The sequence below is a fragment of the Neltuma alba genome, unplaced genomic scaffold (assembly GCF_004799145.2).
Source record: "Neltuma alba isolate B1F8T4 unplaced genomic scaffold, ASM479914v2 tig00011439_pilon, whole genome shotgun sequence".
In the NCBI taxonomy this organism is placed as follows: domain Eukaryota; kingdom Viridiplantae; phylum Streptophyta; class Magnoliopsida; order Fabales; family Fabaceae; genus Neltuma; species Neltuma alba.
In genome coordinates, this window is record NW_021636121.1 from 98,999 (window position 1) to 119,098 (window position 20,100).

General features: G+C 35.0%; 2 protein-coding genes across 3 annotated transcripts; one reads left to right on the forward strand and one right to left on the reverse strand.

Annotated features, from left to right (window-relative positions):
- Positions 1–1,126: 1,126 nt before the first annotated feature.
- On the forward strand, positions 1,127–6,526 carry LOC114713605 (flowering locus K homology domain). 2 transcript variants are annotated; one of them, XM_028898276.1, is made up of 9 exons: positions 1,127–1,562; positions 2,393–2,494; positions 2,869–3,090; positions 3,791–3,849; positions 3,955–4,046; positions 4,156–4,268; positions 4,395–4,457; positions 5,705–5,785; positions 6,125–6,526. In XM_028898276.1, the coding sequence occupies exons 1-8, from the start codon at positions 1,164–1,166 to the stop codon at positions 5,774–5,776; spliced, it is 1,122 nt and encodes a 373-aa protein (XP_028754109.1). In that variant the 5' UTR covers positions 1,127–1,163; the 3' UTR covers positions 5,777–5,785; positions 6,125–6,526. The 2 variants fall into 2 exon arrangements, 1 of the variants encoding a protein (XP_028754109.1); XR_003737353.1 differs by lacking the exons at positions 5,705–5,785; positions 6,125–6,526 and having other exon boundaries at positions 4,139–4,268.
- A 9,855-nt stretch (positions 6,527–16,381) lies between these two features.
- LOC114713579 (pentatricopeptide repeat-containing protein At1g71460, chloroplastic) lies at positions 16,382–19,147 on the reverse strand. Its single transcript, XM_028898249.1, has 2 exons — positions 18,834–19,147; positions 16,382–18,720 (listed from the first exon to the last, which is right to left on the reverse strand). Exon 2 carries the CDS (start codon positions 18,624–18,626, stop codon positions 16,548–16,550), a length of 2,079 nt encoding a protein of 692 aa, XP_028754082.1. The 5' UTR covers positions 18,627–18,720; positions 18,834–19,147; the 3' UTR covers positions 16,382–16,547.
- Positions 19,148–20,100: the final 953 nt, after the last annotated feature.

The window sequence follows — 20,100 nt, forward strand, 5'->3', positions numbered from 1 at the left end:
GATCCTCACAAAGGAGTCCTTGGTCTTTGGGCGAGAGCACATAATGGAAAGGGTTACAAATAACAAATAATAAAAATTACCACGATAAAAAACTTAAAAGCCAATTAGAAATGCTGGTAAAAAAAAAAGCCAATTAGAAAACATTTATCAATAAACTTTACTAAAGCAGAAAAGAACAAAACATAATAAAAGATGGTCTAACTTCACTTTTTTAAGCACCCTAAGGGACCAAGTCCTAACGTATAATCGGTTTTTTTTTTTTTTGGTTTGAAGCCTAAATTTCAATGATAATTCTATAAGCGCATACAACACCATATTAAATCCCTTAATCCTCATCTATCATATAAAATTCATATCAATATGCACAAAATCTCCCATCATAACTCCATAACCATACATCAAAGACAAGCAATCACATTATGACATGTGAATTTTTATAAATTTTGCTATTATTAATTGTTAAAATATGTATATAAACTTGTAAACTTACATGTGTATACTTTTAAATTTTTAATTGAAACACATGATTCTGCAAATTGAAAGTTGTAAAATGTCATATGTACCGCTCTTCCTTATATGTAAATCATTTGTATTCGAATATCGCATACTAAGAAATATATTAAATTGATGCCATTTTCATATTTGTCCCTATTAAAGAAAATGCGCTAAAAAAATTGTATTTAAGAGGGAGAAAATTGAAAAAAATATTATTAATTACTCCATAAATAACTTATATTCAGGAATAAAGTTTTCTCCCATACCTTACCCAAAAAAACAAAAAAAGTTTTCTCCTACAAGGCATTTTTGCCATTTACCATCAAAGGAAAATTTTAGAATTTCAAAATTTTTTGGAGGTGAGTTGAAACAGGGACACTGGTAATCCTTTGATGAAATTCACCATTTTTAATAACCTAAATTAAATGTACTTTTTTAATAATAAAAATAAAATAAATAAATAAATAAAGAATAATACATTCTCATCACGTTCTGCTAGGGATTTTGAGGCAGAACACAAGAAGCCTGAAGCCATATGAGATTAGACAGACGGAAGGACTTGACCGTAATTTGGAGGCTGATAAAACCCTCGACATCTCATCTCCAAAAATTTACTCTCACTGCCAATGGACTCGTCTTTTCCTCCTCCGTATCTCTCCGACGCTGCAATGTCGCAGCAGGGCCAAATCCCCTTAAACCCCATGGTTCCTCAAAACCCAATGGTTCCCATGCCCATGCAGGTTCCTATGCCCATGCCTATGCAGATGCAGATGCCGTATCAGATGCAGATGCAGATGCAGATGCCCCTTCACATGCCGTTCCCGCTGCCCCTTTCCGCCCAGGAAACCGGCCAATCCGCCTCCGGAAAGCGCCGCCGAGAAGACGAAGCTCCCGGCACTGAATTGGCGGAGCAGTCGGCGGCGAAGAGGGCAAAGGGTCAGGATGTGATATTTAGGATCGTGGTGCCGTCGAGGCAGATCGGGAAGGTCATCGGCAAAGAAGGTTGTCGTATCCAGAAAATTCGAGAAGACACAAAAGCGACCATTAAAATTGCTGACGCTATTGCTGTAAGTCTTTATCAGGTTTCCTGATATTTCTTGGGTGCTTAAGTGAGGGAGAGAGAAAAGGGATTAAGTTGTATTCGCTCTTCTGGGCAGAGCCATTTTTTATCTTATATTGATGCTTGTTGGTAGCTAAATAAGGGAGTTTAAGTAGCAGTGTGAACATTTATGAGGGTAATATCTTGTTAAAGAAGTGACTCGCACAACAGTTCGGAATATGATGAAGGAGCATTCTTTCATGGATGAGCATTTTAGTTTTCGAACATGTAATTGTTTTTCTAACCTTTGGTGACTGATAGATTTCATGAGAAAACTAATTTACCGTGGGCATTTTGGAAATTATGAATGTGCTCTGGCATCGACAATTTTGTTACTTTAAGATTGTATGAATAATTGAGTATTTCCTTAGTGATCAATTCGTTAGGTGCATACAAAGCATGCTTTTACTTGACTGTAAGGGGAGGTGTTCTTTTAGTAATAAATTGCTAATGTACCCTCTTTTATCAAGTTTTTATATCCTATTTACTTTCTAATCTTTCTTTCTTTCTTTCTTCTTCTTCTTCTTTTTTAACGTCTGGTCTGTGGTATTTTTATTTTTATTTTTTAAATTTCTGTATTATCATTTTCTCGTATCTATTTTTTTGAGTATGAAGGAAAGGAGAAACTGTGACCATCTTCATTTATGAGAACTTCTTTTAGTTACTGATATTTTATACATTGCCTGCTTCTTCAGAATAGCATTTGGCATGAACGGCCTGTTATGTCTGGTTTTTTACTCGTGGATTTTCAGAGTACTACCATTTACTGAGCCCAGTCTCACATTTTTGTTTGTGTAGCGTCATGAAGAACGAGTTATCATCATTAGTTCAAAAGATAATGATGAAAACATTACTGATGCTGAGAATGCTCTTCAGCAAATAGCCAATTTGATTCTAAAGGTAATGGCATTCTCATTTTAGCATTGTTAAGTCTTTATATCTATCACTATTGAACATGAAGTCTGATGGCCGTGACTATAATTGACCGGTCAATCTGAGTGCCATTATCTCTATTTAGTTTTCTCTTCATTCATTAAAATAGGGGACCTTGACTATCAATTTTATTCAATACAAGCTCAGTCATCTCAGTCTATCATTTTTCAGGATGCAGCCCATAGTTCTGTAATATTGTTTTGCAAGATCGCTTTTAGTTTGTCAGAGACAACATTTTTGAGACCATTATATTTCTGAATTTCAATTAATAATTGATGGGGCCTTGTTGATCTTTTTTTAACTGTTCTTAATTTGTATAAAACATATGCATCTTATAACAGGAAGACGATATAAGTCTCGATGCATCAAAAGTCACTGCAGGACATGTGGCTGCCAATACAATAAGGCTTTTGATTGCTGGGTCCCAAGCGGGTGGTTTGATTGGGGTATCAGGTCAAAACATTGAGAAGTTGAGAAATTCCTCTGGTGCCACAGTTACTGTTCTGGCGCCAAATCAGTTGCCTTTATGTGCATCTGCTCATGAATCTGATCGAGTAGTGCAGGTGGGCTTCTGATACTTGGATTCTTGTCACTTAAGATAACTGGATTTTCCCTAAAATGTTGTGATTTCAACATATTTACTAATATCATCCTTCTTGTACTTTGTGTGACTTGACAGTTTTTAAAGAAAATTGATAAAATGATTTAATTGTGCTGTTCTCTTGAAACGAGTCTTTTCAAAGTGTATATAAGTATTTTTAACTTGCTTGTTTGGATTAGCTTTTGTTGTTGATGAGAAGTCTAGGAACCTTCTTGTAGTTGTTTGTGGAATATTTCACTTTGTTTTGGCTGCGTTTATTGGACTCTTGAAGCAACATTTCCCATCTTTGATTGGTGTTTCAAAAGATACTAACAATGTAGTTATGTTATTAGTTGTTTGGTAGCTCTGTTAATTAATTTGTCATCACTGTTGTGGTTGATAATGATATATGTTCTTTAGTGTTTAAGAATTAACTGCTTGATGGCAATATCTAGCCATAAATTCTACAAGTGTTGTGTGCTTTGTATGTGATAAAGTTGATTTGTTATTGATAATGCTACTGTTGAAACAGACCAAACCACATTGCTATATAACTTTAGGGAACATGGAATGCCTTTGAAATTTAACATTGCTAGAAGTTTTTCTGTTCTAACCCTTGCTATTATCTCCTTTGTTGTTTCAAATTTGCTGCTGAATTTTGACAAACGTTTTGCTGAATTCAGTTATCAGGAGATGTTTCTGCAGTGATGAAAGCTTTGGAGGAGATAGGTTGTCAACTAAGGTCTGATAATGAACCTCAATGTGTTTATATCAGTGTTTGTATAACATCGCTTTCAGAATTAGTTTGTAGCTTTATGTGACCCGTATTTCAACTTTAACGTGTTAGGGAAAACCCTCCTCGACAAGTGATTTCAATCAGCCCAACATACAATTATGCTGCAATACGACCACCTCAACCATATCTTGACCCAACTTCAGGTTATTTAATGTTTTCTATATAATACTTCTAGCTGTGAGTTAGCAGTTGCATCAAGTTTTGAAATATTGTCTTACAACCACATCATCTTTAGGACAACCAATCTTGCAGCTGATTATGTTACCTTTGAGATGCTGATTTCGGAGACATTGGTCGGTGGGTTGATTGGTAGATGCGGCTCCAACATTTCAAGGATCAGAAATGAATCTGGAGCAACAATCAAGGTGGGATATTGTAATTGTCTGGCACCTCAGTTCATTTTACTTTTACTGTTTTTATGCTTGATTCTTTCTTTGCCAGAGTTTTCTTCTAATATTTGGTTTATTTCTCCATCACTGAAAATGTTTCAGGTTTATGGAGGTAAAGGTGAACAGAAGCATAGGCAAATTCAATTTGGTGGTAGTGCTCAGCAGGTGATCGTATCTATTACTGATAATTTAGCCTTTTGGTGCATATGGAAGCCAGTATTGAAATTTAAAAAATCCTCTCTTATGAATGCATTTTTCATTTTGGTTGGTCGATTTTATGGCTTAGCTACAGGCTAGGCTCTCTTTAGTGGTTTAATGGATAACTGACTTGAGATTCATTATTGGTTTCAATATTTTTGGCCTAAATGCACTGCTAAGACCCTACGGTTTCAATAGGTGGACCAAATAACCACTTTCAGTAGAAAATGAAAATAAGGAAATTGGATCAATTGTGTTGGTCATAGGGTTTTGTTTGTTGGATATTGATTCATTTGTGTTAAGAAGGTGAAATGTCTCTCTGTTTTTTTTTTTTTTTTTGGGGGGGGTGTTAAATTATTGGCTATAGGTATTATATTATCATCAAAATTGGCCGGAAGTATGAGATGAATTGCAAAACTTGAAACACCTGGGTTTATTTGCATTTCCAATCTTTGACTCAATTGCTAAAATTTTATTTGGCTTCTGTCCTCTAGTCATGGGATTTAGATCCTCTAGGGTTCAGTTTTAACTTTCAAGTGTAGGACACACCTGGATAAACGCTGCATTCAAAATAAAACCAGTAATTTAATCTTTGAGGGGCTGTGGTCTGTAGCATCAATCAAATCTATTGTTTTATTCATTTGTTTTAAAAAAAAAAACATGGATGAGTTTTTTTTTTTTTTTTTAATAAACGAAACATTGAATCATAATAAAAACCAAGGATTTACAGAGGATCAAACGAATACAACGCTTGTAAGCACCTACTATCTTGCTATTTAAATTGGTGGGTATTCAAAGGTGCAAAAGATAGCATTAGATATTTGTGCTGTCTTATTTAATTTGTAAGCCTCGATAAGATTAATCGTCTACACAAGCTCAAGAAAACTCCAATCCCTTTCAATCAAGCCTCTTACTTCATCAATAAGATCCATGTAAGGGTGTTCTGCGGTCCATTTTTGGTGAATATATATGATAACCTGAGCGCCCTTAGAGTCTCAGTCATCACACACAGATTCCTCTGTGCCCTTTGCTCCATTGAGTTCATATTTTTATCCTTTGAGATAACGACACCGATTGGATTATCTTAATACATTTTGGCGGCCCTAAGTGGTTTACACTGTGACATGGCATCCCTCTATTTAGTTGTGGATTTTTATCGTGGAGTAATATGATGTTCCTACTTTATTGAATTTGAAGTTTGGACTCCTGAACAGGTGGCATTGGCAAAACAGAGAGTTGATGAGTATATATACTCTCAGTTGATACAACAATCTGGCGCCCAATAAGCAATGGAGGTATTATTTCAAAAGCCTTTCTACAGGTGCTTAGGTAGCGAATGTGGGTGAGGGAGACTAGGTAAATCTGATTCTGTTGTCATGATATAAAAGGGCCCTGTCCTACCCGAAGTAGATGATCACTGAAGTTTTAGTTTGAGCTAATATAAACAATATACGATATTAGTTATTGTTATTTTCTATTCACACATTGCCAAACCATGTTTTACATTGAAAAGTTATCAAACCGTGTCCTAAGTTTGGGCAGGTAAGGGATAATTAATGTGCCTCTTTTGGGAAAGGTACGGTTTTGGTTTTTTCCCCCCCATGTTAAAACTAATAAATACCCAATCTATTCAGTTTCCGGAGATGACAAACCTGTAAAATCAGGATCTCTGGTTCTCATCTATGCGAGCTGTGCCGTGAATCCAGCTTTGCTGCTTCAGAATTGGTGCCCCTATGGGTGTAAGTAGGATGTTTTCCTTCATGGTCACCATGTGATTGTTGTGGATAGAGTTTTATTAGTTTTCAAACTTTTCTGGTTGTACCGTATCATGTTTTAAATTATATTTGGAAGTTCTTTTGTTTTTGTTGTCTATAAAATATGGATACTTTTGTAATAGGCAACATTTCCTAGATGTCTGGTATGGTGATTTTCAAGTGCTTTATGCCGTCTCTAACTATTAGTTTGACAGAATTAGTATCATCAGATAATGTATGAGATGATTGGATTCTTGTTCAATTTAAAGAATTTTAGGTGAAGAGGCTGCGGCTTAAAATCAGAGTCTATGCTATGTTAGGGCCCATTAGAAAGGATGGTAATGGAATTGTATGGCAGGAAATAACACGGAATGGAATGTAGATTATCATATTTGGTGAGATCCTAGAAATCTAGGAAACATTGTGTTTTATTAAATTAAATTGAAATTATTGAATTACCAGTATTCCCTATGCCAATTTTTTTTTCTTTCATTTTTCTTCCCATGCTATTCCATGATGGCATGATCATCCTCATTTGTCCAAATTGGGGTTTAAAATTTAAAAAAAAAAGGGGAGCGATAAGACCTTAGATACAGATCAATAACCCATAAAATTCCACTCAAGTTGAGGACTGTATAGCATCAATGACTCTGAAAAAGCTATATAAAATTCGCATCTTTGTACCGGCTCATATCATTTAATGGGATAATAGGACTTGTTTGCCTTTTATTTTGGAGGTAAAAGAGGTGATGTAACAACTCGCAACAATTTGATACTTTTACACTATTTTTATCTGAGAGAAAGATGAAGGTCTTATTCAGTTATTTGTAATTTGCTATAAAAATTTTATTCATGTTTTATGGTATGTTTTAATATTTATCTTTAATTTTTTTGAATATACAAGACTTTTGGTATGGAGAAAAGTAAGCTAAAGGGTATTTAGAATAGTTTTTCAGAAATAATTTTAGAAAGTTTAGGTTATTATGAGGATTTCCAAGTACCTCCTATGTTAATCTTGAGACAACGTATTTTTTCCCTTTTTAGAAAATAATTTCTTATACAAAAAATTGTCTTAAGTTTCTCTGTAAGTTAATTTGTTGGTCACATGTATTTAATTAGACACAACAAGAATCCTAAAAGTTTTAAAATCATCTTATTATCATGACATTTGATGCATAGCCCGTATTAGTCTTATATGGTACTGTGATAATAGCAATAATTTTTGAAGTTGTTTAAAACTGTGATCTTCAGGTACTTATAAATATTTTCACGTAACTTCAAATAAAACTCTTTTCATATGTCACAACTAAAAAATTATTTTTAAATCATTTCAACTAAGTCCTTCACCGACGTCAATCTGCTACAGCGCCAAGCGTTCAAACCACGTCCTTGGCATGTCAAAGTGTTGAAGAGATTTGGAGGGTATGAAGGCGGTTTTTGAGAGAAGGAGCGCGGGTGCCAAGTGTAGGCGAAGGTGAACGAAAGAGAAGGGGACATTTAAGTAATCTAATGCACTCCAATGTATGGGTAGAGCCACCAGACCGTTTAAACGTGACTAAGTCAAGAGTCAGACTTGTATTTTGAAGCTTTGAAAGAAAAGTCAAGCTTAAAAGGACCAACCCTATAGGGCCAAAAAATAAACGGGTCATCCTGTTTAAAGCCACTAACATTTTTTTTCTAAATTTCTATATTTTTTTCTTAATTTAAAAAGGAAAACCTTGATATTTTACATATATCATACTCCTAGTTTCACTTACCCCAACCGCTCACACAGATAGCATTCGCAAAAAAAAAAAAAATCATTATAGTTGTTGGAAAAATAACAAAAAAAGGTGAAATTGCAAAATTTAAAACTAGGTATATTCACAAAAATATATTGTTATTTATAAGTTGTCAAAATCTGTTAAAATACTGTATGTGTAATTTTACGGTCTTTATTTTTCATTCTCCCATATGTTTTATACTTGAAATAGAATTGGTTAAAGAATCTTTTGAATTAAAATAAAGATATATATCATTTTTATAGTTAGAAACAAATTTAGAACTAGGGATGATGAACTCTTTTCTTTTTTGTCAGTAAGACAAATGATTATTCTTTATGTATACTATGTTTGTTAGTTAAACTATTTTGTTAATTATTTATAATTAAATTAGATCATTCTCATTGTAATTATTTACTGAACTTAGTGCTTATTTAGTTGTTTATATTTATCCTCTATTTAGTTTGTTTATTCAGTCGGCTCTATTACACTGTGGTAGATGTTTATACATGATAATGTTTATATTTGTGACTTATTTTTATTTATATTTATACCTTTTATTAGTAGTTTTATTGTTTTATTTTATTATTTCGATAAAATATGAAAAAAAAAATACATTTTAGTTAAACAGGCCAAAAGCTCACGAGTCAACCCGAGCCCGTAATCTCACAGGCCAGGCTAGGAAAAATGGTTTATTTCTAGGACTTGGGCTTAAATAGGCTGACAAGCCGGCCTGTTTTCCTAGTACTACGTATGGGAATGGTTAATGGCAAATTGTTGCGAGTGCATCAGCTTCAATTTTTTGGGAATAATTGTTGTTACGATGGAACCAAGATTGCCCGGATAAAACGCCAGTCAAACACACTGTTCACTGGAAATGGAATCCGAATTACCATTTTGAAGGTGTTAAGAATTGAGCCAAGCTATCCCTTAATTCACCCGGGTCGTGCTATGGGAAATAATCATAATATTACAAACTTAATCTGAGCCAGCCACTCATACCAGTAAACTTGTAAACCAATCATTTTGAGTTAAAAAAGAAAATACAAAGAACAATAGCAACCTATCGTGTTCGTAATTTAGTAATGAATTCCAATATATGGGAATGAGGGATGGCGGAGTGTTCACAAATATATATACATGCATGCATGCATCCATCCATCGATATAATGGGGTGGGTTGCTAACTTGCCTCCAAGTACCATTTTGTACTCTGCATATTACCAATAATCTCTCCGCACAGAAGGCTCACTTTTTCATACAATCGGAAAATGCATCAAAAATGGAGAAGACTTCATTCTCAGAGCATATGCCACCATATGTAACTTGTTTTGTTTGAAAAATGAAAATAATAGTATTTGCAACTGTTGGGAAGATAATTTATCAATGACCAAGAAAATAACAAAGAAACTTATACGTAACGTCTCAAAGCATAATTCCATGGTTACAAAAACACAAGGCAGGCAAAAATGCTTGCTTTTAGACCAAGACAAGAAGGATATTGTCCCTGAAGCTCCCTACTCCTAAAGGCACAGTAGCTAAGATGATCAATGCTCTTCTGCAATTAGATTGAGTCAAACAAAATTAATACCACTCAAGAATAACATTAGAGCGTCATTTATGATCAAATTTGAACAGAAGTTACAGACAAGCTTTTACCATTGTTAAGAGTTGATATTTAGTAGACTCACCAAGATAGTTCTTGTACTGCCAAGTACTTCTCAAGTCTGTATCCTGAAATTAAGCATGCAATATGAAAAAACAAAAAGAAATATTAAATATCTAACAGAATTCAATGATCAAAGCAAGTTACATGACAAGGATCGTGTTCATTAGATTTATCATCCCTAGGCAAAGTACCTAGGAAGTCCTCTAGAGTCTCCAACTGAACTAGCATAACATTTGATATCAGAGCAGGTCTCCTTAAAAAAGACTTAACTGTCTGAAGATAGATCCTAAATGGCAGGATTTGGCGACAGCGTGCTATCTAAAGGATGTTCAACGATCAAACCACTGGGTTTCAATGGAGAGAATTTCACATTCTAAAAAATGAGAATGAAGATCTTCATTAAAACTTCAAAGTATGGTCTATGGGATGTAATAGAACACGGCAACTATGTTCTGATGAAGATCGTTAACAATCAATAAGTTCACAAAAGTTCGAGCAAGTACAATGATGAAGATAAAAGACTCATTCTGCTGAATGATAAAACAATCAATATGCTGGCTTGTGCTTTGAGTCAAAAAGAATATTTTCGGGTTTCAAGCCGAGGGACTACAAAAGAAATGTGGGAACTACTGGAGATTACTCATGAAGGAACAACCGGAATGAAAAGAGCAGAATTAATACTCTCATCACAAAATTTGAATTATTCAGAATGAAAGATGGAGAGGGTATTCGAGATATGGAAGTGAGATTCTCACATCTCATCAATCACCTTATTGCACTCAGCAAAAAATAGAGTTAAAAAGATCAAGTGAGAAAAATTTTGCGGACTCATCAAAGAGTGGGAACCGAAGATGACAGCCATTGAGGAGACAAAAGGAGAATCAATTGGCTCAGTTGTTGCACTATTTGGAAGCCTGATAGAGCATGAAAGTAAGCAGAAATAGAAAAAGGAGATGAATGAGAAAACTCGCAAAGGCACTGCTCTCAAGAATCAAGAGAGTGAAGATGACAATGAAGAAGATCTGGAGGATGAGAAAATGGGCCTCATAAGCAAGAGGTTTAAGAAATTTTACAAGAACAAAGCTGGGAGAAGATTTCAATCTAAATGAAAAGCCTTCACATCTCAAATGGAGACCAAAGACCCACTAATATCTTTAAGTGCAAGAAGTTGGGACACATCAAAACAGATTGTCCTAAACTATTTAAGACAAAGGACAGAGATAAAAAAAACAAAAGAAAAATTCAGAAAGAAGAAGGCTTTCGTCACTTCAATCTGGGGAGATAGCTCATTTGAAGAATGATAGTGACGATGAAGAGACTACAGACATATGTCTCGTGGCACAAAAAGATAAAGATTTAGAGACGGAGGAGGTCTATCTTAAAGCATCCAGAACAAACAAATGGTACATCGACAGCGGATACTCCAGACACATGATAGGTGATACTGACAAATTCTTCACATTCAAACCTAAAGAAGGTGGCAAAGTAAGCTTTAAAGGAAATCAATTTGAAAGAATAGTCAGAATTGAAAAATAGGAAGTGATAAAGGAATGAAAGTTGAAAATGTGTATTGCGTTGAAGGTTTATGTCACAACCTACTCAGTGTCAATCAGAGTACGGACAAGAAAAATTGGGTAATCTTCGATTCAAAAGAATGTTTGATCATTAGCAAAGATGACCTGCCACTTAAAAAGAAAGAATTGAATGTGAAGCTAAGAACTCTAAGGAACAATAACTGTTATACTATTCAAATTGACTCTGAGTTTCTTGAAAACTGCTTTGTTAGTAAAAATGAAGAAAATTAGCTTTGGCATAAATGACTTGCTCATATAAATATGAATCAACTTTTAAAATTAACTAAAGAGGATTTAATTATTTGTTTACCTAAAGTTCAGTTTAAACATAATATTATCTGTGATACTTGTCAGAAGGGTAAACAAACAAAGTTCTCTTTTAAATCAAAGAAGACAGTCTCAACTGAAAGACCACTCCAAATGCTTTATATGGATTTGGTGGGTCCATCAAGAGTCAAAAGTTTTGGGAGAAACTTGTATACTCTTGTGATAGTTAATGACTATTCAAGATTTATTTGGACTCCATTTCTTTTCTCAAAGGATGATACTTTTAGTGCATTCATTGTTTTTGCTAAAAAGGTCCAAAATGATAAAGGTATATCTATTGTGTCATTCAAGACTGATCATAGAGAAGAATTTGAAAACAATGAATTTGCTAACTATTGTGATGAACATGGGATCGATCATAACTTCTCAGCACCAAGAATGAGTCAACAAAATAGAGTCGTGAAAAGAAAGAATAGAGTGCTCACAGAGATGGCCAGAGCAATGCTAAACAAAAAGGAAATATCTCAAGTATTTTAGACAGAAGCTATGAGTACGACATGCTACATCTCCAATAGAGCATACATCAGAATACTACTCAGGAAAACACCGTACGAGCTATATAAAGGAAGAAAACTGAATCTGGCTTATCTAAAGGTCTTTGGAAACAAATGCTACATCCATAACAACAACAAAGAAAACTTTGGTAAATTTGATCCTAAAGCTGATGAAGGCTTATTTCTGGGTTATTCTAACCGTAGTAAAGTCTATTGAGTCTTTAATAAAAGAACTTTTACTATTAAAGAATCAATTCACGTTATGTTTGCTAAAACTGAGTTGATTTCAAAACCTCTAGATGATAACGCTGAGATTGTTCAAGGTCTTGAAAGACTGAGTCTAAACAAATCTTCCAACAAAATGCCTTTTGTGGAAAACGAAGAAAATAAAGATAATCTAATTGAAATGTTTTCTTAAGTTAGTTTAGATCAATCTAAGGCTTGGAGACATAACAAAGACTACCATATAGATCAAGTCATTAGTGAAGTCAATGAAGGGGTCAAAACCCGGAGACAAGTATTCAATGAATTGCGGTTCTCTATATTTATCTCAAACATTGAACCAACCAATATTGACAAAGCTCTATCCGATAAATTCTAGATAGCAGCTATGTAGGAAGAGTTGAACCAATTTGAGATAAATCAAATTTGAGACTTGGTACCCCAACCTAATGACCATCCAGTCATAGGTACTAAATGGGTATTGAAGGATAAGCTCGATGAATCTACACAAATCATCAGGAACAAAGCCAGACTAGTTATAAAAGGCTATAATAAAAAAGAAGGTATTGATTACGATGAAACATATACTCCAGTAACTAGATTGGAAGCCATACAAGTACTCTTAACCTTTGCCTGCATAAAAGATTTCAAATTGTATGAAATGGATGTTAAAAGTACCTTTTCGAATGGTTACATAATAGAAGAAGTTTTTATTGAACAACCTCTTGGATTTGAAGATCCAAATCCTCCGGATCATGTTTACAAATTGAAAAAAACTTTATATGGTTTGAACAAACACCTAGAGCTTCATATGAACGTCTTAGTAATTTTTAATAGAAAAAAGGTTTTAAAAGAGGTAAGGTTGATGCAACACTCTTTATCAAAAGAAATAAGAAGGAACTCTTAATAGTTCAAATTTATGTAGATGATATTATATTCGATGCTATTAACAAAGATCTTTGCCAAGAATTTGTTAGGTGAATGCAGGGAGAGTTTGAAATGTCTATGATGGGAGAATTAAACTTTTTCCTCTAATTACAAAACAAACAAAAGAAGAATGGTATATTCATATCTCAAACGAAGTACCTAAAAAAACTTCTAAAGAAGTATGGTTTGGAGCAAGCAAAGAGTGCAAATACTCCAATGAGCTCGACCATATCTTTGGATGCGGACGAGAAGGGTAAGGATGCAAATTTGATCAAGTATGGAAGAATGATTAGATCACTACTCTACCTCACAGGAATCAGATTAGATATTCAATTCAGCGTAGGGATCTATGCCAAATATCAATTAGCTCTCAAGAAATCACATGAAGAAGCCATCAAAAGAATCCTTAGATATCTTGTAAGGACACCTAATCTGGAAATACAGTATCCAAAGAAAGGAGCAGAATATTTAATGGGATACTCAGATGCTGACTATGGAGGTTGCAAAACAGATAGAAAAAGCACTAGTGGATAATGCCAATTTTTCGGAGGCTATCTGGTTTCATGGTCAAGCAAGAAACAAAACACCGTGATTATACCTTCTACCTAATCAGAATATGTTGCCATTGCAAGCTATTGTGCTCAAATACTATGGTTAAAATAGTAATTACAAGATTTGGGAATCAAGTTGAATGATATTCTAATTCTATGTGATAACATGAGTGCAATCAGCTTATCAAGAATCCTATTCATTGTGCCTGGACTAAACACATTGATATTAGACATCACTTCATTCGGGATCATGTTTAAAAGAAAGATGTGAAGGTAGAATTCATTCCTACTAAATATCAAATGGCAGACATCTTCACGAAGCCCCTTGACCAACAAAAATTCAATTATTTCCAAAAAGAATTGGGAATGATAAAGGCCCATGAGTTGTAAAAAGTCCTACATCATTTCTTTATCTTGAGTATTTAAATTTAATGTTTTGTTAATTAGAAAGCTAACTTAAGTATCATAATGAATAGAAATTTATTTTGCAAAATACTCTGTTTTGACATTGAAAAATAGAAATAAACAGAGGAGAAGATTTTCAATGAAGACATCGATAATTATGCTTCAAGAATTGTTATATTTATCGATCACCTAATTGATAATAGCATTTATGGGTCAGATTATCGATCACTAAAATATATGGAAAAAGACAGTTAGCAAATTATGAATAACATGTTTGATAATTCAGATTATCGAACACATGATCAAACAACTGAGATAAGATTTCATGCTCAAGCATAAAGGTAGCTTAAAAGGTAACCTTGATCGATCATTTGATCGAACATCGTCTTATTGATAAGATTATCAATCAACATAAACAGGTTACGATGCTTAACGGATACATTTTATAGGGTGAAGCTACTTGTGTCAGAAGCATTTATTACAAACAACCATTGTAATTACCAAACACACACAAGTGATATCCCAACAGTTACAAGCTCTTGTGTCTAACGGAAACTTGAAAGTCTCTAATTATAAATGACGCGAAGCGCATTGAATGAAGTAGAGAATACACCGAGCTACCAACTGTCAAAATTTATCTCTACATTCATTACTCTATTTTCATTTCCTGAGCTTTAATGCTTATCATATATACTCTGAGAGAAAGTTTGTTAATCTTTTTACTCAATTCTGTGAGTGACTCAAGAGTGTGAACTTTTGAGGAGATTGTAATTTTACTGATAGTAAAGGAGAGTGATTGAGAATGAGCTCAATTGCTGCACTGTGGCACCAAGAGCCTATTGAATCTTAGGGATTAGTAAAAAACTCAGAAGTGCTCTGAGAACTGGACGTAAGTCAAGTAATTGAGTCCAAACCAGTATAAATTCCTGTGTGTTCTGCTTTTGTTCATCCTCCATGAAATCCTTCTAAACTTTCTTCCTTTGTGTTATTTAGTTATTTATTTCAATAAGTCAAATTTTTATATATCACCCAATTCACCCCCTTCTTGGATTGAACAGCCACTAACAGAATGGTTACTTGTGGACAAGTCCATGAGACAAAACATTTCTCATTTCTCTATCTAAGCATATGATCAGGTGCTTCAGAATCTTCTATCATGACAACAAGGCTATTCAGATTAAAAAACACTACCTAAAATCTCTAATGACAGCCCTACACTTGGAGAGTTCTTAGTAGAGACCAAGCTGAGGAAAGTGAACAAGAGAGAAACTTACTGTCTAAATCTGGTATCCCAGGCAATACGACATTGATTCCACTAAGACCGTGTTTAAGTCCAGGATTATGAGATGTTACATTTGGCATACTGGGGGAAAAGCTACTAGAGTCTTGCTTGCAGACATTGCCACATCAATAGTCTAAATGGCAAACTACAGCAAAGTAGTAGATGTATACCCGTCCAAATAGCAACTCTATATCAACAAAATACTAATTTTACCGGGCATGAAAAGAAAAGCCGTGATTTTTAAGATGTGGCAAAGCAAGTGAAATTGAAATCTTGTCTCCATGGTCACTGAAGTATGACCTATCATTTAAAACATATCCAGCATTGAATATGAATGAATACTTGATCTCCTGTTCTTCCAATCAAATTATGTCCTGATTTCCTGGTAATTTCCACAGCATATGACAATTTAAAATGTCAAAAAAGGGGCAAATTTGAGATCTCCTTTTGGGAAAACCGAAGAGTTGGCATTTACTTGTACAAACAAAAGCTAACCTGAGGTATCTGGGAATATAAGGTTTGATTGAGATTGAGATAGAGATAGTATTTTATGTCATCAAGAAACCAAAGATAAATCATACAACCGAAAAACTCATCCTTTGGAAAGAGCAAATTAGAAGCAACTTTCTCTTTGCCTATCAAATGTGGAAAGCCCCAGTGTTGGCCTCTAGCTTCAACATAGTCAAATTAAATATACAAAAGGGTATTTCGTTTTTGGCCCCCCGGGGGGGGGTGGTTGGCGGCACAGATGAGAATTGGATTGTGAGGAAGGCTTGACACACTAGAAATATGACGTGGCAACCAGGAAGGCCTGACACACTAGAAGTATGATGTGGCAACTAGAAAATGAACATTATGAAAGAAAATTTGCCACAGTTTACTTACCCTAAGGAAAAAACCTGTAGCTAATCATGATGATTTTTGCAGTGAGAGAGTAGAACATCTAGTAGGAGTATGATACACATACTTACAGTTGTTTACATAATTAATATGTCTATATGCAAATGTCAATTCTACTTTTGATTCAAAAGCAGAATGTGAGATTGTTTGACAATATATGTATCTGATAAACTGAGAATCTTATCAACCTCTGCTACAAAGAACTCATTTCTATGTATCGTTGAGCCTCCTCTAGTCGACCATAACGTGTCAGAAGTCGGATCATTATATCATAGTGCTCTTTCGATGCTTCAATCTTATATGTACTTAACATTAAATTGAAGATATTACAAGCTTCATCAACAAATCCAGCTCTCTCACATAGAGATAGAGTTGCTTGGAAAGTGAAGTGGTTTGGAGTAAAACCTTTCGATTTCATCTGATAAAAAAGGTCAATTGCATCTTGATACAATTCATTATAACCATACGCCTTTATAAGAGCAGTCCATGTCATTGAACCCTTAACAGGGACCGCATCAAAGACCAACTTTGCTTTGCTAACATCTCCACAAGTCCCATACATATTCATAAGTTCAGCAGAAACATAATGAACTGATGCAAGATCCCTTTTCAAGACCTGGCCATGAATCTCTTTCCCAAGCTCTGAAAGTTTGAGGTCACCACAAACATTCAGCATCCTAGCTATGGTAACTGAGTCTGGCCGTTGGTTTGACAGTTGCATTGACCTAATCACATCAAGTGCTTCATATAAATTCCCATTTTCTATAAATGAATCAATCATGGCTGTCCACAAAATCACGTTTCTGTGCTCCATGTGATCAAATAGTTTCACGGAGTAATCAATTATTCGGCACTTAGAGTACATTACCATCAAAGAAGAAACTATAGATACGTTAGGTAAAAACCCATTTTTCAAGGAATAAGCATGAATCTCCTTCCCTTGTTTGAGAGCCCTTAACTCAGCACAAATTGGAAGAGCAGTAGCAACTGTGACAATATCAGGCTTGAACCCTTCTTGCTGCATCCAAATTGTAGATCTTAGTGCCTGCTCTAGTCTCCCATTAATGGCATAACCTGACATCAGGGCGGTCCAACAAATGACATTTCTCTCCATTGAGCCATAAAACACCCGTCTTCCTGAACTCAGGTCCCCACACTTGCAATACATATCAATTAAAGCAGACTGAATTGGTACTTGCTTAGAATATGATTTTGTTTTCAGTACATAAGCATGAACCTCCTGCCCTAGCCTTCGTGCACAAACTTCACCAATTGCAGGAAGAATAGTGGTCATTATAACTGAATTTGGCTTTCTTCCTTCCTCTACCATCCACCTTACATACTCCAATGCCTCCCTATACAACCTGTTATGTGCAAAACCAGCAATCATTGCTCCCCATGCCACAACATCTCTCTCAAGAGTTTCCTCAAACACACGGTGGGCAAGCCTAACCTTGCCACACTTAAAATACATATCAATCAAACTTGTCCGAAGAATGGAACTGTCAACTAAACCATTCTTAATTAAAAGGGCATGAGTCTTCAATCCTTGAAAAAGTGCAGGTGCACCAGCAAAGCTTTTGATAACACTTGAGAAAGAGTATACATTCAATTCAATCCCCAATGCGCGCATTTCTGAAAAAGTTGCAAGCACATCACGATATTGCTTCTTACCAGAAATCACAGTTCCTCTAAGTAAGGCATTCCAGGGATATACACTCCAACAAGAGCAATCTTCAAATAATTGTTTAGCTTCTTCCAAAGAGCCACAAGATGTGTACATATGTACAAGCTTTGTGCGTAAAAATTCATTCTTTTCAAGCCCATTAATCCGAATATGGGTGTGAATCTCTCTTCCCTCTTTCAAGGATTTGGTGCGAACACAAGCAGCAATTAAGGCAGAGAATGTCGTGGGGTTCACAGGGATACCCCGTTGGTCCATGTAGTCCAGAATGATAAGAGCTTTTCGCAGCTGGTTCTCCCTAGCAAATTTCTTAATGTCCTTGTAAATGGAACGTGGGTTTTTGTTGTGGAGGGGTAATGATGAAGGGAATGCATCTTTTTCTGCAAAAGGTTTCACCTTGTCAGAGGAGAATTTCTGTATTTTGTAGCCTAATGTTGGAGGTGCTTCGCAAGAAACTGAGAGAGATTGAGTAGAAGCTCTGAACTTGAATATGCGGGAACTGTTATGTTTGGTACTGGTTATGGTGTTAGAAGGGAAACAATGCAAGTGCAGAGACAGTGTTGCAGTAGCTGAAAGTGAGTTTTCCATGGCCTTTATTGACAAATATCCAATTTAAAGTTGGATGGCAGCCAGCTGATACATTCAGATTCCCTCCACTGCGCTTCACTTCACTGTGCCTCAACTGCAAGCAAACATCATTCTGATAAACAAAGCCAAACCCGGTAATATGATTGAAATCTCAGAAATTGCAAGTTTCTTCACGGTATACGATTGAGATCTAAAACTAAAGCAAACCTTTAGCTAAACGACACAGCTCCAAGCCTCTAACGGTTGACTCCAACGTCACGACGTCACAGAAAGGGGGGAGAGGGGCACCGCGAGTAGGCGACTGGGCGAGGGGGGGTACCGAGATGGAGATTGGAAGAGCGGCACGGCCTGACTGCAGGGAAGGGACGCCGGACACACACTGGTCGCTACAGAGAGGAGATGCCAGGATGGAGATTGGAAGAGGGGTTCGGACGCACGGCGAGTCGTGGGAGGCAAAACAAGGTTGTCAGCTGGCGAAGTAGGAGAAGATAACATGGATTCGCACCCGCTGGCAACAATTGAATGCCACCAGCGGTTACCGGTTAGCCTGCTACTCTGCTTATTTTTGTTTGGGAAAATTATATGCACGGAAATTAAAATTAAAATTACCTAAGAAAAATCACAAAGAAAGACTCATAATAATATTAATATTGGTTTTGACAACAATAATAAGATTTTGATAACAAATTTTATCAACAGATCCCTGTGTGTAATTTTTCTATTTTGACAGTCTTTTTTTTTTTTTACTATTTTCCCAATAATCTATATCTATATTTATTATAAGGAAACCTAAAAATTACAATTAACAATATTAAATTATTAAATATTACATCTGTTCTTTAATATAAAAACTTGTTTGATTTTTATTTTGGTTCTAAATATAAAACTCCAATCCACTTTGTCTCTTATATTTTTTTTTCAAGATAATCCTTATAATAATCATAGTTCTAGCCAATACACTTGATTAGTAAGGATACTTTAAGAAAGACAATAATTATTTATTACAAATAACCAACTTAATTAATATACTTAATCTACTCAAATTAGTCAACTAGTTCTTATACTACCTCCGTTCCTTAGTATAAAACACAGTTGACTAATTTGGAAAAATTAAAAAAATTAGTTAAGCTAATTATTTATTATAAATATGTGTTATCTTTCCTAGAATACTCTTACTAATCATGTATATTAGCTAAAATTACTATTTAATGAGACATTTAACATGTACAACTATTACAAGGACTACTTTGGAAAAAAAAAAGTAAATATAAAAGATAAAGTGAATTGAGATCTTATATTTAGGATCAAATAGAAAGTCAAATAAATTCTTATAACAAGAAAAGGAGATATTAAGGACTACTAATCATTTGATGATTTCATGGACCTGTCAGTAATAGATTCCCTTACATGGGACTTGAGTGTAATTTTCCCTTATTTAATTACACAACATGTTTCCAAGAGGCATCAACTTCCA